The sequence below is a fragment of the Siphateles boraxobius genome, unplaced genomic scaffold (assembly GCF_051911475.1).
Source record: "Siphateles boraxobius isolate OS27281-9 unplaced genomic scaffold, OSU_SipBor_1 68, whole genome shotgun sequence".
Lineage (NCBI taxonomy): Eukaryota > Metazoa > Chordata > Actinopteri > Cypriniformes > Leuciscidae > Siphateles > Siphateles boraxobius.
Genome location: NW_027509195.1, coordinates 3,331,387 through 3,355,000, shown reverse-complemented (window position 1 = coordinate 3,355,000; position 23,614 = coordinate 3,331,387). Strand labels below are relative to the sequence as shown.

At 37.4% G+C, this 23,614-nt stretch overlaps 2 protein-coding genes across 3 annotated transcripts in view; one reads left to right on the top strand and one right to left on the bottom strand.

Annotated features, from left to right (window-relative positions):
- The window catches only part of ppp4r2a (protein phosphatase 4, regulatory subunit 2a), a 16,871-nt gene extending 2,593 nt beyond the window's left edge, over nucleotides 1–14,278 (top strand). The window contains exons 3-9 of the mRNA XM_077214134.1: nucleotides 2,238–2,408; nucleotides 3,083–3,176; nucleotides 3,265–3,302; nucleotides 3,425–3,499; nucleotides 3,666–3,803; nucleotides 6,711–7,006; nucleotides 12,767–14,278. Coding sequence (XP_077070249.1) covers nucleotides 2,238–2,408; nucleotides 3,083–3,176; nucleotides 3,265–3,302; nucleotides 3,425–3,499; nucleotides 3,666–3,803; nucleotides 6,711–7,006; nucleotides 12,767–13,098 — 1,144 coding nt within the window. The 3' untranslated portion in view covers nucleotides 13,099–14,278. The remainder of the gene's footprint in view (nucleotides 1–2,237; nucleotides 2,409–3,082; nucleotides 3,177–3,264; nucleotides 3,303–3,424; nucleotides 3,500–3,665; nucleotides 3,804–6,710; nucleotides 7,007–12,766) is intronic.
- Nucleotides 13,785–23,614, bottom strand: part of pdzrn3a (PDZ domain containing RING finger 3a) — a 58,926-nt gene continuing 49,096 nt past the window's right edge. The window contains exons 4-9 of one of the 2 annotated variants that reach the window (XM_077214096.1): nucleotides 17,377–17,633; nucleotides 17,164–17,254; nucleotides 16,835–16,930; nucleotides 16,584–16,646; nucleotides 16,335–16,496; nucleotides 13,785–16,188 (exon numbers count right to left, since the gene is read on the bottom strand). In XM_077214096.1, coding sequence (XP_077070211.1) covers nucleotides 14,704–16,188; nucleotides 16,335–16,496; nucleotides 16,584–16,646; nucleotides 16,835–16,930; nucleotides 17,164–17,254; nucleotides 17,377–17,633 — 2,154 coding nt within the window. In that variant the 3' untranslated portion in view covers nucleotides 13,785–14,703. The remainder of the gene's footprint in view (nucleotides 16,189–16,334; nucleotides 16,497–16,583; nucleotides 16,647–16,834; nucleotides 16,931–17,163; nucleotides 17,255–17,376; nucleotides 17,634–23,614) is intronic. The other variant, XM_077214097.1, reaches the window with a different exon arrangement.

Here is a 23,614-nt window from a genome sequence, read left to right as displayed (position 1 = left end):
TGTGCATGATCCTTCGTGTTCATACCGTGATATATTGTCATACTGGTAGTACCTGCAATATCCTGCTGCCTGTTTTAGTTGAAAGACTTTCCACAGTTTTTCCAAGATTGAGGACTGATTCTCTGGTTGCAGGACTTATTAAGGAACAGAGTTCAACAAGTGCGTGGGTGGCTCACTGTCTGAGAAACAAATTATTAATGTTGGATCCCCACAAGGCTGTGTCCTCTCACCCTTATTGTTCATCTTGTACCCAAGCAACTGTATAAGTACCCTTCCAGGGAGATGCGCAATTAAATTTGCAGATGATACTGCATTAGTTATTCGAGGACAGTCATGGACCTGTTTTGAATGAAGTTATTTCTTGGTGTGACATGTTAAACCTAAAGCTAAATATTTCAGAAAGATTAAGTACATTTACATTGTTTTGTTTTTTTTTGCGCGCGTGAACGCATGATGAAACTCATTGAAACAAAATTCCCCCATGGGGATGATAAAAGTCAACAGCAACAACGTGTTCAACAAGCTGAAAGAAGTCCATCCATATTTTAGTTGGAAACGTTTACATGTAATAAGTTTTATTGTTGTCATTGTAAATATCCACTTTCCCATGGTCATGATGGGGAATCAGAGAACGTGGGTCACATTCATTTGACAGACACCGACACTGGCTGTCTTGACTCCTACGTCTTCTCGTCACCCCCTCAACCGGCTTCCCATAGTGTTTTCACAAAAGGTGAAAAAAGGTATAGTGTTGTCCAGTTTCCTCACTGAACGATGATGTGAGTTAATTTGGCATGTCCCGATGCAGGATGAATGACCTTCTATGGCCACATATTTCACAATCACACTGCCTTAGCAGAAAGGCAGCGCGATCCTCCTAATATGGGTTCTAAAGACAGTTACCCAGAACTCAACACGCTGTGATGTCATCTTTACATTCTCTAACCACATTATTCCCGCGTTCAAATTATGGGTGTAACTTCCGCTAAGCTGTGAACAATCAGTGAAAGACTAGCTATATGGACACAATCATATATTTTTTAAACTGTGTGCAATGACATTACATTATTCTATTCACCCTTCAACCATTGAACATTAAAAGGACACTTAAAAGTGTAAAAGCATCAACAAGGTACTTTCAACAGACCATGAATAACCCCAAAAGCGTGAATCTTTCCACAGCAGAATCGGTCAGTTAAATATCACTGTGGTAAGCTGTATTATTAAAAAAAAAAAATTTCATTTACTTCAGCATTGTGTGATACTATTTCAAAGTGATTTCAGTCATTTTGACAGATAATTAATTGTATTTACCTGTGAAAACGAACCCGGAAAGAGACGTGATGATTTGGGGAGGGAAAAAAAAGAGTGATTCTTCGTCCATTCCAGTGAATTATTAATGGCATATCGTAAATTAAATCGGGAGAACAGACCACAAATGTGCAGTATGTTGACCTTTTTCACACTATTACAACGGAATGCAAAAGAAAAAAAAAAGAAAATAATCACGAGAAAAAGAATGCAGTGACTGAAAAGAGCTCTTGCCATATTCTTGTTATAACATGTCACGTTAAAATGCCAAGTGATACGTTATTCTCACGTTATTCTCATGTTATTCTTAAATAAAACATGCAAGAAAACTGATAGCTCATCCAGTCAAACTGACGGATAAGCTTTATTTGTAGGGCAACCTTCATGATTTGAAATGATTAGTTTCAGTCTTTTTGAATTAAAGTTTCCCAAAACGGAAGTGCCACCCATTATTAAAAACGCAGTAAGCTCGTCAGGAATAAGGTGGATAGTCTTTTCTGCCCTGTTGTGACGCATATACTAGTGAAACGGCTTCATAAACAAGAAGAAATATAGGTCAGGACTTGATTTTTTCTATGGGGAATTGATTGGATGGTTGTGGTTTGCTATTGGTTGATCTCATGTGAGCGACAGGTTGCACTGGCGTGAGGGCGGGACAATAATAATCCTTCCACTTCAACACCTGCCACTCACATGAGATCGCATCAATTAGAAAACAACAGTTCAATTCTAATGTCTCGCCCTACGTTTCTTCTCATTTGAGAAGCTTTTTCACTCGAATATACATCACAATAGAGTGGAAATGGCAATCACACTTTTCTTTTCATGCTGACTTTTAACACGATTGAGAGTGTGTTGTGAGAGTAAACTGTTAGAATAGAGAAGTGTCTAATTTCCTTTATTGAATCATTTACAACATTCCTCAGCATTCAGTGGTCTCAGTTTAAAAACTACTTCCTCTTCAAACTGGAGAAAGTGATGGATGATTTTAAAGCCTCGTGTCCAGAGCAACGGGGACCTGCCAATCCTAATGTTGAGTACATTCCCTTTGAGGAGATGAAGCAGAGGATTCTCAAAATCGTCAATGGATACAACGGGTAAGAGACCGCTGACATATTTCACAGTTCGAGGTGGGAAAAAACATTGATATGGCATAATCTTCATATTTTGAGTGGGGCTATTTTATTGATAAATGGAGGCCAAGTATTAATTGATTTAGCGCCTGACCCTTAGCTCAGGAATGCGATTATTGTGCATAAATGCAGGAAATAATAATTTTAAGTCTTTCTCTCAGCTGTAATTTCACAATCAGACCGAGTAAATAATTTCTCGGAGACGCACAGTGAGCGTTGTTTTAAGGAAGCACATTCACATAATTTGTATTTTAAAAACAAATACAATGGCTTCAAATGTGCAAAAAAATTCATTTGACAACTAATTTCTATTAAAATGTCTAAAATGAGGAAGGAAAAAATTGAACGAAGGAGATGGATATGAAGATGAGAAATGAACAGACTGAGAACTTTATCTTATTAGATAAAAACGTATATGGACAAAGTTTTCCTTTGGGGACATTTGCAGTTGAAAAAAGGTAATCGCAATGCATTTTACTGCAATACTCAGCATGTCGCAAAATGTTTAAAATCACAATATTTTATTGCAGCTTAAGAATCATGATGATATTGTATCGTGGGGCCTCTGGTGATTCCCACCCCTATTTGTTTTCGTCCCTGTGTCAAAATATTAAAATTTAAAATGATTTTTTCTTTAGGATTCCTTTCACTATTCAGCGTCTTTGTGAGCTTCTTACTGAGCCAAAAAGAAACTACGCAGGAACAGAAAAGTTCCTCAGGGGTGTGGAGAAGGTATGCTGTGTTTAATGAAATGACCAATTCTTTGGGAACAGGTTTTTTTTAAGTTGATAATTGAGGATAATTTTTTTTTTTTTTTCAGAATGTGATGGTGGTCAGTTGTGTGTATCCTACCTCAGAGTGAGTTAAACTCTCTTTCTGCTCTATTTTATGGTTTTGTGTGTGGGCAGCTTTCAATATCAGAAAAATTCAAAATCCATTCCGCTGTCTTTAATACTATTATGCATCTTTTGTTTTTAAAGGAAAAAAGGCTCAGGTTGTGTGAACAGAATGAATGGTGTCATGTTCCCTGGCAACACTTCAGCTTTTCCAGAAAGGTGAGTTTATCGCTTTAACCACCATTGTGGAAACTTTGAAAATAGCCTTATGGGTCACTAAACCTCTTCGGTTTGAAATGTTATTGCTCACTGTAAAGAGAGACTAGTAGATCAACCTAATTTTACTGTCCGATGGTTTTGATGTGTCTTTGATTGTCTGTGATAGAAATGTGAATGGTCCGGGAACACCCAGGCCACTGAACAGACCAAAACTCTCCTTGTCCAGCAGTGTAGCAACCAACGGCCTTCCCGACAGCACAGAAAGCAAAGAACAGGCCTCCGAGGAATCGGAGAGAACGGTCAAGTAAGTCCCAAATGCCCAATTAGAGATGCGTGGATTAGCTCTAACGTCACCCGAATCTGCTGTTAAAAATAAATCATCCACCCGCCACACACCCGAACCTATGATTTTCTCTGATTTAGATATCCGTACCCGATCATCACATTACAACTATTCTAAGTCTCAGTGTTAAGCGTGATGATATGGTAACATATTTAGGGCTTTACTCCCTACAAACTTAAATTGGAATGTCACTGTTTCCGTCACTGCAACTTCCGAACACACACACAAGAAATTAAATGTGTTCAGCCCAAGCAAAGGCTTTTGCTTCACAGCAGTTTTACATCACACACCCAGCACTTGATTGGTCCTGGTTAACCACTTCAGTAAAACGCTCCCACACTGGACTTTCCTTTCCTTCCGTTTGGTTTGTTTTAATTCTCCTTTTTAAAATTTCTCTCAGATATGTTTTGCCTCCATTGCCGCTTAAACAAGCGGACCCTGCAACAGCGTAGCTTAATGAGAGTCTGCCAATGAAGCTTTAAACACCTTAATATTTCCATCATTATATTGGAAAACACTCTTAAAGGATTAGTTCACTTTTTAAAGAACTTCTGCTGATAATTTACTCACCCCCATGTCATCCAAGATGTCCATGTCTTTCTTCAGTCGAAAAGAAATTCAGGTTTTTGTTGAAAACATTCTAGGATTTTTCTCCATATAATGGACTTCACTGGGTACCAAACGGTCCAAGGTCCAAATGACAGTTTCAGTGCAGCTTCAAAGGGCTTTAAACGACACCAGACGATGCATAAGGGTCTTATCTTGCGAAACGATCGGACATTTCAAAAATAAATAAAAAAGTTTAAGTTTATAAGCACAAATGCTCGCCTTGCTCTGTTCTGTGATGCACGTTCGTGCCTCTCCTGTTCAAACTCGTTCATCAAAATGAAAAAATCTTTTTTCAAGTCATTTTGTTCGTTGAATGAACGAAATGACTCGAAAAAAGATTTGTTCATTTTGAACAAATTCAAATTCATCTCTTTTCGACTGAAGAAAGACATGGACATCTTGGATGACATGGGGGTGAGTAAATTATCAGCAAAAGTTTTTTAGAAAGTGAACTAATCCTTTAAGGTCCTTGCACACTGAGTCTGAAATTTTCATATGCGTTTTTTTTTCTTTTTTCTGAATTGTCCAAACGCCTCTTAAAATGCTTGCTACGGATGCAAAAAATGCAGAAAATCGAACCTTTAGAATGATTTCTGTTAAGCTTGTGAATAAGTTAAGCAATATCTCATGCAAGTGTTTTCCTTTGTGTTTTATAAAATGACCACTAGGAGTTTCTTGGGGCATATGTTTTCCTTGATTGCTTTTCCTTAATTAATCTCTTAATAAAAACATCCCCATGCAATTAATTGAAATCTTAAATTTTTTATTTACTTGGCGGCCAGACCCAGGGATTGTCCGCAGTGTCCGCACATCACTGGTGTGCATGTGACCCTCTAGTTCAAACCTTGCCCCACTGTTTAAAGACCATATGGAAGATTTGATGAATGCAGGTTTTTGTGTCTGTGTATGTGTGTGTTACTAATTTCACAGCTATCGTTTAAATATTCAAATACTTAATATTTGAAAGTGACACAATAAAAAAAAAAATCAGTTTAACAGAAAGGATATTTGCCTTTCTCATTGACTGCCTCATTCAAAGATGTGATTTTTCCATATTTGTACGGATTTTCGTATTTTCTGCACTGAAAAGTATGACCCATGTGAATTGCGTAAATCTAAGGCAAAAAATGGTTTTAGAGGGACGAAATGCTGGTTACTGTATGATGATTGAAATCGCGGAATGGCCTTAATAATTAGTAAATAAATTGCAAAATGTTACGTTTTCTAATACATTTATTTCATGCACGTATTGCTCCTGACAGCGCTGCACATGCTCGCGGCGCCATCTGCGGGACACTAATAGCATGGGTTCAAAGTGCCAAATGTGAGTAAAAATCAGCGTTGAAACGGTGTTACTCGCCAGGTGCCCGGCAACTTTTTTTTTTTAATGAATTTTGACAATGCATGGTGGCGAGAATGTGATTTGACTTACTGCGATCATCAAATCACTGCGGTGTAACTGTTGAGTACTGTAACAGCACTGTGTTTTCAGTTTCAGTTAATTTGTCATGAGAATTGTTTATAAATCTGTTGTTGTCAAAGAAGCGATAAACTTAATACGTTTATAACATGTTTTATTATAATATATTATCATGATTATAATTTTTTTACAGTACAATAGTATGTATTATAGCAAAGTAAGATATATTGCAATATACAATATCTTTTTTCAATTTGATAAAAAAAAATATGATAATAATTAGATGGGGGCATGGTCAGGTTTCCCCTTTTTTTGTCTTTAGCTGATCACATGCCTGCTATTTGGAAGATTTGATTTTAGGGGTGAAGGGGGAAAAAAATATTGAACTCTTGAATTGTGTGGTGGAAATGACACCACAACTGTGGTGCAGTCACTTTTTTTATTTAATTGATAATTTTTACATAATGAACATTAAAGGTTTATTTCACTATTTGTTTAGATCATCGCAATTTTTATGATAGATTTTCATAGTTTAAGATTCAAGTCTGGAAAAAAAAAGGCACAACAAATTTATACTTAAAGCATTTAAAAGTAACAAAAATAAATTAAGCCATAATAAAACATTTCCAAGACCGTTTAAATGTCGGCTTTATATAAGAAAATTATGAAATCTTTAGTTTTCATACAAAAAAAAAAACCCTTTATCAATAAATTCATGACTTTGGCAGTTAACTTGTGGAATAAAAGCCATGAAACTTAAATTGTGACTTCATGGATCTGTAATGGTGTGTATTTGGAGTCCTAAACTTTTTTTATTATATACATATATATATTTTTAGTGAGTCTTCAGCATCAGAAGCAGAGGGTTCACACGTTGGTCCAGTGAAGAGTAAACATTGTGAAGATGAGGATGCAACGAATCCTGAGACGCCTGAAGCAAAGAGGCTCAAGTTTGACAAAGACGATGATGATGACGATGATGATGATGAAGATGGGATAGAGAAAGAACCAGATGAAAAGCCGTTGTCCTGCATATCAATAGCAGAGAGCTCATCGGATCTACCGCAGTCCTCATCAGACGTCACTGCGGAGGTGAAGGATAATAAACCTGGCGAATTCGTGGCTGAAGACCAAGGTGTGTCCTTTTTACAGTTTCTTCTAACATCCTGTATTCAAATTTATCACTCTTTGTTTGTGTCACCGTTTTAGGGTTTCGGTACGGTTCGGTATGTGCTATGTTCAGGGGGGAAATTACTGCTAGCAAATAAATAAAAAAAGAAAATAAGAACAAATAATCAAACTACAAGTAATAGTACAAAAAATACAATAGATCAAAGATACAATAAAATAAACCGATCTTTAGAGGTTTTTCAGGTAGGTCTAACAGTTTTCAGGTATAGAAATTACTAATCAAATATAAAATAACAATGCATTTAATCTTCACTTTAAATTAAATGAAGATAAATCATTAAAGTTACAAAAAGTTCTTCAGTCAAGAGCAGTGAGTGATTTTTCTTTTGTTTGATGAACATTAAAACACAGACAGCAGCGGGAATATTAGGCTGCCGTTAGGGCTGCACAATTAATCGAATTTCTAATCGCGATTACGATTACGGATGCCACGATTACGTAATCGTTCGAAGCCGCGATTACAAAAGAAAATCCACTCTGCGTGTGTGTGTTTACTTTAAAGCATAATTATGTTATGAGAGGCGATCACGACTACTTCAGAAAACCCAGCACAATATGACATACCAGGCAGTGACGAAAGTATACGCTGAAATAAAAAGTCTTTCACCTCAGAAAGTCGGACTTTACTGTCCTGTCAGCCATTATACTGTGCTCATAGGGCACACTCTTCAATTGCACGCGCAAATGCGACGGCGCGCGCTGTGTATCGCTTCACTGTATAAAGTGCAAAAGAAACTACGAGCAACGTTGTTACAATGTAAATTAGTAAGTCACGAAATAAAAGTAAAATACCAATAAATCACGTGTTAGCTGAGAAGGATTTGCATGCAGGTGTGATTTTCAGTCTATTCACCTGGAGCTGTTTCATTAACAGTTCTTGTTAGTATTGTGTATTCACCATGGTAACTGTCCTTTCCATTACCCCAAAATGCCACTTTATTTTCACTTTGTGTTATTTTTTTATATTTTTAAATGACTGTGGTGGCTCATATCAACATTGTATTAACAAACACTAGTTTGGGACTGCTATTTAATTGCTTTAGCATAGTCCAAATGTTTATCTATTAGTAGTCTTTACTAGTGTTGTCACGATACTAGAATTTCTAACTTCGATACGATACCTTGAAAAATATCGATATTCGATACCATTTTCGATACCACAGAGAAAAAAACTGCTACAATATTAAGGGGGTCTTTTTTTAATTTAAAGCAAAATTTAACAAGTCTAGAACATGACAATGAGGTATATTTTAAATGAACAAAAATGTCCTGATATTTATCTGTTAATATTTTTTCATTGGACCAGAGCTAACATGATCCGTTGTGTTTTTATTACCTACTGTTATCAAAGATTAAAATATACTGTAACAAATGCATTGTTCATCGGTCATAAATGCTGGTTAATTAACGTAATTTGATGAACAGATTTAAACGCAAACGTGCCTGCATCACACGTGGAAACAATGCTCAATGGATCGGCATGAAGTCAAGTCACCTTTATTTATATATTGCTTTTAACAACGAGACAACACAGACTCATATCAACAACAATACTAGGCCATCTTGGTTAATGTTTCAGAAAAGTTAAAATGAGAAGAGTTACAGTGTTTCTTTTAGCAGTGGGGGAAGGTCTGTCCAAACAACAAACACCCCTGATGCTGAGCATATATGCTGCTAAATGGTACCCCTGCAGCCTGTTCCTTAAGTCTGTTTTCACCTATAAAATATTTTTTTAAATGAGTGATGTGAGGGATATTGATAGGCAAACAATCTTTTGGGTGCCCGCAGCCCGCTTGCAGTGTGAAGTGCGTGTCCGCGCTATTCTCCGACATGCCCGCTCGCGGTGTCTAGCACGTGTCCTGTCCACGCTATTCTCCGCCCCCGACATGCTCGCTCGCGGTGTGTTTTTTACGCGTGTCCGCGCTATTCTCCGACATGCCCGCACGCGGTGTTCTTTATCAATCAACCAAAGCCGGTCGCGCCGCACTCGCCATCTTTCCATTCACTTTTGCTATTTAACCAGAGCGAATGAGACGTGCGGGTGTGGTGTTTGTCAAGGCGCCTTTGGAGAGAATAGTTACCGCTCGGCTAGTATCAATACTTCGGGAAGTTAGTATTGGTACCGTTCAGATATTTCAGTATCGATATTTATCGAAATATCGATATTTTTGACAACACTAGTCTTTACTATTAGTCATTCTTACAATTGATGTGTATGTTAAGTAAAGGGGGACAGTACGTGTGTGTGTGTGTGTGTTAATTTTTGTGTAAACATGTATTATAATACACCTATATATATTCAATGTAAATTGTGATAATCGTAATTAATAATCGCAATTACAATTTCAAGGGAATAATCGGCAATTATGATTTTTGTGATAATCGTGCAGCTCTAGCTGCCGTCCCTTTAAGACATAATGCATAGATTCAATAAACTGATACTGCACACACACATGCGTTGTCTTTCTCGGCTGTTTACATTTACTTAAGACATGTTTTCTAGGATACCCGTTAAGAGGGGCATGTTGACATTTTTTGTCAGTTCAAGTATAAGATTTGAAAGTGAACTCAATTTAGTAGTCACACATTGACTGAAGTGCGACTTTCCGTGTTCTTTTGCTGCGTCTTGCGCTTGAATGTTTAAATTGCCAAGGATTAAGATTCTGGCGCGTCCGCTCCGTCAACTGTCCCGAGTGTCTTTTGCACTGGCCCTGGGCCATCGAGCAGTCCTTATTGTCGAGTACTGCCCAGTGCTTTTGTTATTGTCTTGTGCCTGTCCAAATTAGCCCTGAGTGCCTGTTTAAAAGCATAAGGCAATGTGTGCTGTTTCGGTCTCACCTGTGCTCGCGCATCATCACCCCCCGGGTAATGATGGTGTAAATGACTGGTTATATTAGAGCATACGGCACTCGCATCGAACAGAGTTTACAAAGATTGGCTGTTTTGTCCATGGTTTTTTTTTTTTGACCATTGATGTTGTAAGGTATTGGGAAGCCAGAAAGTTCCCAGACAGGAGATTGTCTGTGAAACACAAACATGTGAGGAACTGAGATCAGCAACAGATTTACATGCTAACAGTTGATTGATCAGCTACTCGCATGCCGTATGTATCTGTCGACAGAAACATACATTAGCTGAACTGTGGGGTTCACACAATTTTTCCCCAACAAACTATATTATAGATGCGTTGTCAGATTTGAGATTAACCGCGATGCAAGTGCGTGTCGAACCGTGAGTGGAGAATGGTACGATTGTTTTTGTTTTTACCGAGAACCATTACACCCCTTATAGACAGAGATTGAGAATGTCAGGTCAATTTGAATTGAAGCATCAGGACTTTTTCCATTCATTGAAAGTGTTTTGCCAATCATCAGAGTGTCTTCATCTGTTTCCAGGACTGTCAGCTGCTTGCTGATGCTTTATTGCTGTTGGATTATCGGCACATGAGACTGTCTTAGGCTGTTTTCAAATTTAGTTTGAATTGGTCCAAACCTGAGTCTGTCTCATTCCACCGAAGGTCTTTTTAATATTGTATTATGTGACTCAAATCCACAATGCAATGCATTTGTATTATCAAAATGAGTACTAGCGTCAGCTGTTTACCACTGTAGCTAGGTTAACCGTTCATGAGAACATGCCAAAAATGGAAAGTGATTTTTGGTTCACTTTTTTCACTTGTTTTTGTTTTTTTTTTGCTAGCAAAATTCAATCCTGACATGCACAGCGAAGGCAATTTCTGCAGACATGTGCAGCAATGAAAAATGCATTGTACTATAATTGGCTTCCGCCTTACAAACCAGCTTACTTTGATGCCATTTGCTAACGTACTGGAGTTCATGTAAACCATACCCCAAAATCCCATTTTAGAGGTTAGGTGTGCAGACTCGTCCCCCTCTGCCTTTCAGTCTGGTGGCGTTTACACTGGACACTTAATTGGTCTTAGAGTCATTGCAAGCTTTTTTTTTTGTCTAGTCTTTCTTTACTTCGGAGGTCTAAAAGCAGGGAACTGATAAAGCAAGCTGTATTAGTGGTGATTGTGAATGCCTTCAAGAAATCGAGAGTTGCTCTGCAGTTATTCACTAACAGTAAAAGGTTTGGACACATTATTAATTATTACTATTATACATAGTTTGAACCTTTCTAAGATTCTAAAATAAGAACGCACATGAAAGTATGGGAATATAACCTTTCATTTTGTATATTTTATCATGAATTATTGATGATAATGATTATTAATATACTTTTTGTGAAATTTAAGTTTTATAAAGAAGTTCCTATTTGGATTTTTAGGACATTTAAGAAATGCATTCAGTCTTGTAGCATATTTTATATATTGATTTGTATTTTGCTTAACATTCCTCAATGGCCTGGGTGACTGAAAATCATCATAGATTCACTACCAGTTAAAAGTTTGGAATAATTATGATTTTTAATGTTTTTGAAAAGTGTATTTTGGCCACCAAGGCTGCATTTATTTTTTTATAAAAAATACAGTAAAAACTGTCATATTGTGAAATAATATAAAAAATAAATTATATTTCAATATATTTTAAAATGTACTTTTTTTCTGAGATCACAGCTGAATTTTCAGTATTGTTACTCCAGTCTTCAGTGTCATATGATGCTCAGAAATCATTCATCAGTAAAATGTTATTTATATAGCCACTACACATCTTTACAAAATATAAGAACACAATCATTAAGAATATGGTCATGAAGAGCTACACACAATATATAAACAAGCTTGATGTAAATATGAAATTTCAAACCCTAAAGCGCACAAAAAGACATCACAAAATACTAAAAGCACATCTATACAAAGTAAGTTTTTAGATGAGATTTAAAAACAGACAACATGCATTCAGCAGATCTAATTATCACTGTCAAGCTATTCCATAAGTTTGGAGCCCTTACTGCAAATGCTCTCCTTTAGTTTTATATTTGGTTCTTGAAATAGCCAGCAATTTCTTAAAAGATCTAATGCTGTATTGAATTTATTATTAATGTTGAAAACCGTTGCGCTTCATATTTTTGTGGAAACGGTAATACACTACCATTCAGAAGTTTGAGATAAGATAAAAAAAAAGAAATGAATAGGGTTACATTAATCAAATATGACAGTAAAGTTTTTTTTATTTATTTAAATAAAATCCTGTTCCTTGAAGCTTCTATTCATCAAAGAATCCTAAAAAAAAGTCTATTACCATTTCCACAAAATATTAAGGAGTAAAAACTGTTGTCAACATTAATAAGAACAATTTTTAATAATTGAGCACCAATAATAATTAAGCCTCATATTAGAATGATTTCTTAAGGATCATGTGACACTGAAGACTGGAGTAATGATGCTGAAAATTCAGCTTTGACATCACAGGAATAAATTATATTTGTAAATATATATTACAATAGAAAAGATATTTTAAATGGTAATATTGTGAAATATTAGTTTGTTTTTAATCAAATAAATACAGCTTTCATGAGCATGAGATACTTGTTTTTTTTTACCTATAAAAATCTTAATTGTTCCAAACTTTCTAGTGTGTGTGTTCATAGTATTTGGGTTCAATCAGTGTCACTAATGTAAATAGTCCTTGTTTTATTTCAACCAGCTTGGTCTTGCGAGTAACTGCTGTGCTAATATATTATATCTTTGCATATCAGCAGCTATTTGCATACATTACATCTTTTGCTCCTCTCTCTACAGAACCCTCCAGTACACAGTCAGAGGTCGTAGAAAACGGGGTTGACAAATCCGCTTCGGAAGATTCCCTCGACCCTTCCCACAGTCAGGCGACCGTCAGGGAATCGGACCAATCAGAGCAGCAGTCTGAGGGGGAAGAGAGTGCTGAGGAGAAAAACGACCCAGTCAGCAGCAGCAGTAGCAGCAATAACAGCAGTGACGAGGGAGTGTCCAGTGCAGAGACTCGATCTGCATGTCCCAGCAGTTCCACGGAGCCGGCAGCAGAGGGCAGTACTACTGCAGAAATCACTTCAGACAGCTCAGAGACTGCAGATGACACCATGGAGCAAGACTGAGCGTTGTTGATTTTTACACTCTACTGTACAAACACCCCAAAAATCACTTTTCCTGCAAGTTTAGCAGATCCTTTATAGACCAGGAGAGCAGGGCATCCGCTGACGTCCCTAAAGACCTCTCGTGAAAACATCTCCTCCTTATGACCCTTCTCAGGGCGTCTTGACTTAATATGGGTTCAACTTCAAAAACTGGAAGCTCATCTTTCTGGTGGTTTAGTGGAGCATTGGCCATCGAATAACAAGAAAGCCTTGTGTACATGGCAGTTTTCTATAATCCTGTTCAAATCATGAGCGTCTATCAACTCCAACACCTTTCACTTCACATCAATCTTTCTCCTGCTCTTCTAAGAGTAAAAATGTGGCAAATCTTTGGTTGAATTTGTGTGAATCTGTGCACATGTTTGTAGAGGAAAGGGGTGTATGTGCACTTCCTTTAGTTTTGATTAGTCAACGAATGATCTCAGGATTCCCGTTGACCGGCAGACCAGTGTCTAAACATTCCAGGAGAACACCCCTTTTCTCCCAAATTGCCTTCTGTATTCATCTGCTGGCTTGTAGCACGAAGTGCTCAATGGCAGAGTTAGACAGATTTCCTTTCCTTTTTCTTTTATTTTTAAATCCTTTGGTTTTAACTGCTTTCCCAGCATATTAATCCACTGATGCTGGTAAATAGATTCTAAAATGGACTAATGTGATTTACCATGCACTAGATACTTGAGTGCTGTTGGTTGCAATGTGTAACTTAATATAGTGAGCCTGTCTTTTCAACCGACATAATGTGCTTAACCACTATTGAGGCATCCTTATTTGTCATAAGCTTTTCATTTTGTTTCATCAAACAATGGCAAACATTTGTATGAAGGTTTAAATGAGCAACACTGTCAACATCCACATCTCTTAAACTGTACTTTACATGCTCCCAACAGACATGTATACCCTCCTACCCATACTTATTTCCACAGCACCTTTTTGATATGTAGAATTTTTAAATTAGATTTTGTAGATTATGATGTGTTCACTGCTTTTGTGAAAAGTGAAATTGTATGAACTCAATGTGAACTGAATGCTTGGGCTTTCAACAGTATTCCTGAAGAGCAATAAAAGTTCACGTTAAAAGTAGTGGTATGCTTAATCTGAGGCATTTCTAACCTTTTATCTGAATAAAGCTTTTTTGGAATAATCAGGTCATAGACACAATTCATTTGCACTATAATATTTGGTTAGTGAAACCTAAAATTACTGATTAGCCATCACATTTAATAAGTAGGTGATATGCGAGTAATGGGCAGTAACTGAAAATAAGAGCTAGAATTTTACTTCAAATAAATCTGCATCAGTTCATGGACAAACTATGATCAGTTGTTTAATAAAATATTTCATATAATATAAACTGATGTGAATTTTTGGTGCGGCCCCAAGTATTAAGACATGAAATCTGTACTTTGTGTCCGCATCATTATGTACTCCAACTGTTGCGTAACACAAATCGCCATAGATTTTCATTAAGTCCCTAAATGACCCACCTCCTTAAATGAGGCAGGATTTCCCACAAACCCCCGCACACAATTTTACACAGTAAACAAGTGCCCCAAACCAAAAAATCCCTTACACTGTAGTCACAGAAAGAAAGGAATTATAGAGTCTTGCCCCATCTGTGGACTTTGTGCCATGTGTCAGCAGCTCCTGAATGGTCATCCAGTTGTCAAATATCCTCTTGTTCCTCCTTTTCAGCATCTTTTTACGGCTAAGCTGGATAATATCAGGCTTCTCCTTGTCGTTCATTGCTCCTGTTTGTCCCTTGTTCTCCATGTGGCACTGCTTGAGTTCACGCCGTTGACGCTGTTCCCTGGCTAGTGCCGCATGCTGTTTGCGCTCCTCCTTGTTCCAGTATCGACCCAGCTTTAGTTCACTTGTTGCATCGTCATCTGTAGTTGCGCTGCAGCGTTCTTCTCGAATGCGCAAAGCACGCTCTTTCAGCAGCTGATCCCTGATGGGCCGTTTGGTGATGTACCTTGTTCCATCGCCACGGATCTTTACTCTCCACCCCATCTTGGGCCTGGCTTTAGTGGGAGTGTTTTCTGGGTTCTTGCACAGGCTGGCCAAGCTGACTTGACTCTGGACGTACTCAACAGCCGACTTCTGCTGGATAAGTTGCATGTAGCTTTGGTAATGTTGAGCATGGGCTGGGATGTAGGTGTTCTTGTATGAAGAATTGTGTAAGGAAGTCTTCCTTGGGTTCCTTTTCTTACTCTGCTTTCTTTCCCCCTGATTTGTGACCTCTGGATCTCCAGGTAAACTCTTGGTGGGGCTGATCTCCTGAATAGGAGAGAGTTGATGTTTGGAGCAAGCTGTTGTTGAGTTGCGTCTATGCATGGGAGAACCTTTACTCTTGTCTCCAGGAACCATCCTTTGGGAGTCAGGAGAATCTGACTCCAGAGCAGGATGTAAGCTCCAACAGCTCTCTCCAGTGTTGTAAGCACTAGTAGAGCCTTCGTAGTCAACCTGGTTATTAATGAGGTCCTGATGGACTTTAGTATTTATTTGCTCAGTTAAATGCTTGGTGCAGCAATTTTTCTCTTGCTGATCATCACCTTCAGTCTGAAGCCTGTGTGCTCGTATAATACTCAGGCACTCCAGCTCAATGTTCAGCAACTCCTCATTAAGCATCTGAACCTCCTGATCATCACAGTCTACACTAACCCTCTTTCCATATAGTGTGTTGTCATGCTCCAGAAATCCCTGGAGACCACTACCATTGACCAGGCATTTCAGTTCAAGCTGTTTCTGGAAACGTTCACATGCCATTCCAGGTATGCCAAGGAAGTTTCCACTATCTCCATTGTCAACTAAAAGGAAGGACTCATTGCTTAAGTGCATGTCCGGACTTTCAAAAGTGCCTTGACTATACGTCTTGTGGTTTTCTGGGAGATTGTCACAAAGGGAATTCTGGTCGTCTCCTAAGATGTCCTGCTCTGAGCTTTCATCATTACGAGTGCTTTCATCTGTGCGGCCAACGCCACTGTCTTTTTCGTGATGATTGGACTGTAAGGTTGCCGTATCAGTAGTGCCTCCATCTTCTTCATGTGTGCTCTGTTGAAGTGAGTGGGAAGATGTTTTAATGGCTTGCAAATCACTAGTGATGTTAGCACCTTTAATTGGATCAAGGAAGCAATTTAATGTTGACTTGACCCTCATTAACTTATCTGCTGCAGTATACTTGCAGTGAACTCCCTGACCTTATGCTGTTGCTCCAGCATGCCCATGTGCAAGTCATCTGCCAAGTTGTTTCTATCCTCCTGACTTTCTGGACGAGCCACCAGGAGGGTCACATTCTTACTCTCCACCTTGGTCAGAAGTGTCACTGCCTCCTCATGGCTCTGGATTTCCACTCCATTGATCTTCAACATGTGAAAAGTGAAACAGATTTTATGTTTTAGTCAAAGTATTCCAAACAAAAAACCAAAACAATATGGAATAAAGTTTACCTGGATAATCTGGTCTCCTTCCTGTACTCTGCCATCCTTTGCTGCAATTCCTTCTGGGGCAATCTAAGCATGGTAAGAACAGTGTATGTAGCCTTAACATTTGATCTGGGAAAAACTGGAATACCTAAAGCTGCACTGAGCAAGTCTGGTAAATATATACTGTATACTAAATCAGAGGTGTAATTGGACATTGCAGGAAAAAACTGCCTGATCAATTGCTGTCCTGAGAAATTCCTACTTAAGAACCCTACCTCACTAATATAAATGGCATTCGTCTCGTCATCCGTCTTGTAACATAACATCAGGCCAAGCTTATCCTTAGTAGTTTTCCTCTGCAGATCCACTTCCTATGAAAACACATATAATTTACCATTTTAATTATTGGTAATATAAAATATAAGCCATAGCATTTCTGAGAGTTTATAGTGCTTGCTGCTCTTACATACGGTAGATGATTCATTTGCATAGTAAATCCATGTGAAATTAAAGAGGTCTTGGGACAATATTAGAAAGTATATGAAATCAAAATTAAAATGACCTCATATCTCTAAAGTGAATACAGTCTATGCCAACACAATACCTCATATTCCAGTCCTCTACTCTCAGTGTCTTTCTGTACACCATCATGTAAGTGTGTGGAGTAAGGGGAGTCACGTCTTGCCATTTGGCACCTTCAGTATAATGAAAAATTAACATTAACTGAAGCCTCGTTCACAGCAAATCTGAAAATCTCAAGTTTCACTGTTATGATAAAACTGGTCAAAATGCTTGACAAATGCTGACAAGCACTTACTGTGAGGGTGAATGGAAACTGTCCAGCACAGCCATACACAGTGGTGACGGTAATTTAGCCATAGTCTCTATATGTTTCATATATTTCAGTGTAACATTGGTCTGAGTACTGTTGTCCACTCCTCGGGCTGGTTCATGAGTATTGAGAGTCTTGTGCACCGCCCTGCGCAGTACCTTGACCTCAATGGGGTCTTTGGCTGCTTGGAAGGCCTCTACTGCTTGGTCATGGGTCGTGACAGAAAGGCTCCTTCCATTTACCTGTGAACAAAAACGGGAAGTTTAAATGAAAAAAAGGTGAGGTGTGGAAAATCATTTTTGGTATAATCATGTAGCTATATTACAGGTTACTCTGATAACCTTGGTAGGTAGTGTTGGGTATAATGCATTACTAAGTAAGTAATTTGAAAAAGCAAAGGATTACTCAAATTTTTCTGTAATTTAATAACATTTTTTTCTGATGTTATTGCAGTAGACTATAGACATTAAATAAACCAATTTAACAACAAAATGTATTGTCTAAAGTTAAAATGTATGTTTTAATGTAACCTTCTCCCTTTAAATAGAAGAAATACAATACAACTTTAATACAAGAATAATTTATGAATTAAAGGTGCAGTGTGTGACTTTTAGCGACATCTAGCGGTTCGGTTGCGAGTTTACACTAAGGGCTCAGCCCACCGCTCACCCCTCCCTTTCGAAGAAGCTACCGTGGCTAAAACGGGACAAACATCGTCGTCTGAGACGGCAGAGAATAGCCAGAGTAAACCAAGTTTCTGTACCACAGTCCATTATAAACCACATCATGGATAAAGTTTACAAAGCCATAGTCAGGTGAGGATCAAGGGACTTAATACGTAATATAATAATAGTAATTAGTTGATTGTCTCACGAACGTAACCAGCACATTTCTCCCCACATAGAAAACCCATAATACAGCGAGGGAGAAGAACCACATGAAACTATGCAACTATATATTTTTTCTCACAGGGTAGTAAAAGTTTAGCTGGCTCAATATGAGCTGTTACTGTGGCTGAGCTGGTTAAAGCGTTAAGCCTTGTTTATACTGGACGCGTCCGCATGAGCCCAAAGGTACGTGCGGCAAAAATAACGTGATTGTAACAGCGCGCGCGCCTCCGCATCCCCTAGACACCATTTACTACACACAATAGGCTTTTTTTCTCTGATTTTGGAAACTCGATCGACTTAAAATGCTTCCAAGATCGACGGGTTGGTGATTCCTGTAACTGTTTTACGGTCAATGACAAGAGTACTAATCAGCTGTCTCACGAACGTAACCAGCACATTTATCCCCACATAGCAAAGCCATAACACAGCGAGGGAGAAGAATTAAGTTACATGAAACAATCCAACTACATATTTTACACCACTGACAAGGGAAAAGTCACTACTCACGGTGTTTATGGCTAGCTTCTAGCTTTCTGCTGCTTCTCTTTCAAGGTAGTGACGAAACGCGCTCTGTAACGCTGTTTGTTCGCTGTCGGCCTACGGTAGAAACATGACGTCACAATATGTCGACCTTCATAGAAGGGGATTCCCGCGCCTATGTAGATATAAATGCCTCATTCTAAGGTAATAAAAACATTATGGTTTATTAAGTAAGTTCTTTATACACCACTGAACACATAGTTATGGATGTCATATTGCATTTCTGTTAATACTCAAAATGTTTACACATTGCACATTTAATTAAAAGAGCAGTTTCATGTGTGTATTTGTATTGTTCAACTGGTCGAGGTTGATATGGGATTTAGAAAGTAATTAGTAATACTGTATGTAATTTAACACTTAGACAGTAATTAGTACAGTAATCTGATTACACTGTTGAAGATGTAATTAATTACCTTTTTAGAGGAACTTACCCAACACTGTTGGCAGGTCAAGTTCACATTAGCGTTTACTTATAATAGTGTTTTTTTGGAATCTTATTAGCGATATTGTTATTTTGTGGGTCAGTCTGTGTCTGTAAATAAATTGAACTCAAAGCATATCCGTATGAGTTTTCCCTGGGATTCGAACCCATGACCTTTGGCATTGCTTGTGCCTCACACCACCAGTTGAACTACTGCACGAATGCAGACTTTGAATTCAGCTCTGCTTTTGCAAGGTTCACTTCATATTATAGTCTTCTACAAGCTGACATGTTCATAACGTAAGGAACAAAACCATTCTGTATATTTCTGACACGCATACTGAGCATTTCATTCTATTTTAGAGAATACATTTAAAATATCACTTTAAACTCTTTTAATCTTATGCACTGCACTTGTATGCTTTGTCATCCCAACTTTACAATATATACTGAACTTGTGTGGCTGTACATTAACCTTAAAACCAGATGTGGGATCAAAATCCGAAAACCGGTCTGACTCGATCTATGTTTTGATCATAGTTTTGAATCCAATCCGGACACTGTCTGGTGTGATTTTCTCAGCTTTTTGTTCAAAATGTTGCTTTATTAAACTTAATAAAAAAATGCATGAAGCTATATTTTGATATATACCATGTTCAGATTTTCAACCAACAAAATATTCCTGGGACCATGACGTTTTTGTGAAAATGATCAAAAAATGTTGCTGACAGGCAACTGTTAAAAAAAAAAAAACACAGAGGCGGGGAAAGTTAAGTACAGTTAAAGGTATATTTCAAGTATAAAAATGAATACCTAAATAGGAACATAGTAGTTTACTTAAAGTGAAAAAATAATATATAAGTATGATGTTAAGTTCACTTAAAAGAAAACTTACAAGTATACTTGTAGTATAAAACTAGTAGTTTACTGAGAGTACACTTACTTTCATAAACTAAAAAATGTGTTACAAGTATTTAACTAATAAACTATCAGTATACCTATAAGTTCACTTGTAGTTTAGTTGCAGCACAAACAAAAATGTTGTGTACTCAGTTTACTACAGTTACACTTAATGTATCCTTTTATAAACTAAAACTGGGCCAATTTACACCCAAGTAGTACTGAAATAGTACGCTTACAAGTATACTTCTAGGTATTAGTATACTTACTACAACAATTATAATTAAAAATATACTTGATCTTTCTGAAGTGTACTTAACAAAATGAACTTGAAGTATACTTCTTTTTTTGTAAGGGAAACCAAGCAGGTGTTTGGTACAGAAAGACAAAGCAAGTCTAATGATGTCCATTAAACTCAATTGATTCATTTGATACCCATATCAATATTTTCTCAATTATTAAACTAGCTGACTGGAATGTGAAAAGCATATAGAATCTATAAGACATCATAAGGTTGTTAGAGTTGCGTACAACCTGCAAGACACAAGTTAATGATTTGGTGACCAAGAGCGAAAGACTCGGGACAAATGTTGTCATATGAAACACTGCCTTCTTGACCTAAAATAGTTCATTTGGCTAAACATTGCAAAGTCAGTCCTGAATGTGCAAGAGCAACACACCGAGATATTTATGTCCGGAAGCTCAGTTTTAACATTATCACACAGTTAGTGAGATTTCATTCATTGATTGAAGTCCAACAGGGTGTGTAAAAGCTTTTGAATCACACAAGGAAATGGCTCTGTGCCAGATAGCTAATGGGAGAGAACTTCATTTATCAAAGCGCTGTAAGTCTCAAATCTCAAAGCTAATGTCCTCAGGGACCTCGACTCAATCTGCTGTCTGTTCTGGAATCTTGCAGTGGCAATAACACACATGGGAACTTTGTCAGTGTGCCCATTCATGTGTGAGCTGACAAACTACTTTAAATTCACTCACTCACACGGTTTCTCGTATGCCTTTTGGCACACAAGGCAGAAAAGTCACTGAATATACTTGAGGTTAATTCAACGAGACACCCTTTGCCTGGCTATAGCGACTTTTAAAGTTGCGGTAAAGCACGTTCTGTTTGTAGAGTTGCAGTTTGATAACCGATTAACCTGTTATTAATGAATTAATCAAACTTAAACTTTATTTCAAACTTTATTTTCAAAAAAAATTTGAAAAGCATTACATTCTGTATCTTGTCAAATTCACAATGTTTAAATTAAGGGGCTATAAACCAAAAATGAAATTGTACGCAATTGTGTGCATAAAAGAATTTAAGCATAACAGATTCATTTTTGTTATAAATTTCATTGATTGTTAGCTGCAGACTTAGAACATTAAAATGTATAGATGGAAAAACTAAAATATGTTAACATCAGATTTGCAACTGGTATTGCTAGCAAATTTCACAAATAATTACAAAGAAATGCATTGAAATAAATGTGACATTTTGAAGTAGAAAGACTGAAATAGCATGTTCTTGTAAAACATATACTCCAACCCGGACAGCAATATATAGTGTCGGCCCAGATCCGGCCCCCATCTGGTACAATGTGGGCCAGATCTTGGCCGACACCATGCGGCTTTCTGGGAATGATTTTTGTTTTACTTACACATTTTTTACAGTGAACAACACAACAGACATTACAGTCCCGAAATTACTTACCATATAAAAATTATTCAAAAGTATTCATATTTCTATTTTACAACATGTTCATGTTGACATCTGCCTAGTTTCAGCAAAGTGATGCACCAAAATATAATAGAGTTTGATTGGCTGCACTGACTGTGATATGAAGTTAATAAGCCTATTTATTTTGTCATCATAACTATGATACAAATTTTTGTTTTTATTATTATTATTTGCATTTAGCATTTGGGGTAACACTTTACTTAAAGCCTTTATTTATAATGCATTACAAAACTATTTTTAAATGCATTAATTATGCCATGTAATGCACCTTTTAATGCGTTGTATGGTCTCATTAATAATTAATAATCGTAACCACAGTTATAATACTTGATAATACTTATGCTACATCTTTTTAAACAAGTATAATGCATTAAAACACATGATAAACAACACATTTCAGACATAACAAGGAATTTGGAAATATTATGCATTATAACGTACATTATGAATACCTTCATAATGCATTATACATAAAGGTTTTAAGTAAAGTGTTACTGCATTTGTCCCCCCTTGCGCTCTGCCTTTTTCTAAACAGTATATTTCACACTTTCGGCCATATAGGAGGTCAACTGGAGGTCAAATTACAGTGGAAGCTAATTACACAGGGATTGTGGGAATGTTACCGTTCTATAATAAACCAAACCACATAAACAAACAAATAAACGCACAGCCTTTAAGTATTTTGACGGGACCTCAAACATTTCTTGCTCTTCTTCTGTAGAGTGTGACCCTCTCATGACCCTGTCAAATGTACACAGTCTCCAAAACACATTCCTTCCTTCGGCAAAATAACCTTTCGCAACCTTTTTAGCATGCAAACAACCGGCGTAACCTCAAAGGCATTTGAAAATTGCTCATTCAATCAAATTATAATTAATGAAATAAAAATGACTGACATTTCTAAATTAATTTAAATTTAATCAGAAATCCAGAGTATGTTAATGAAGAATAAACAAACCAAAATGACACTGTGACAAGTCAACTGCAACACAATGTAGCTTTTTTTTCTTTTCTTTTTTTTTTTTTTTTACCTGACATGTGCCTTGTAGTAGTTTGTAGTGCTCATCTGACCGCTGTATAGTACAGAGACTGCACCCCATGGTGGAAACACATCAACAGATAGTTCACCGGCTCAAAAACGTGATCATGAGAAAGTATCTACAGAGACTGAAGCTTACAGACACAACAACAGCAGCGTGAGTCTGTGTTTGTGTCTGTAAGCCACACGCATGTGAGAGCTTGTTCCCTCCTCCCATTCAGTGCAACCGTCTCTCTCTCTCTGTCTCTCTCTCTCTCTCTCTAAAGGAGAGTGTTGTCTATATCCTCAACTATGTTGTTTTTATCATCATAAAATAATCCAACCCTGTAATCAACAATCCACTACATTACCAAAGATGATAATAACCACGTTCCTCAGGTTTCGTAATGTGCGGAAACAAGTCGTGAAAATGTTTTGTTGCAGGCTAATTAAAAAGCTCACTTCTCCAATTACTGGCACGAGCATGTCGATAGGAAAATTCTTGCAATAAAATGATCAGCTCCTGTAATGTCAGCGAGCTCAACAGCGGTACAAGCACAACCGGAGGGTGTTGCCAGTTGTTTTTCCTCCAAAAGTACACGAATGTTCAGCCTGTGGGCTCCAGTCTGTGATGTAATCTGGCATGTCACAGACAGGGTAAAGGTTACCGAGGAACACCATGTGTTCATTGATTCAGACCATATTACTGCAGA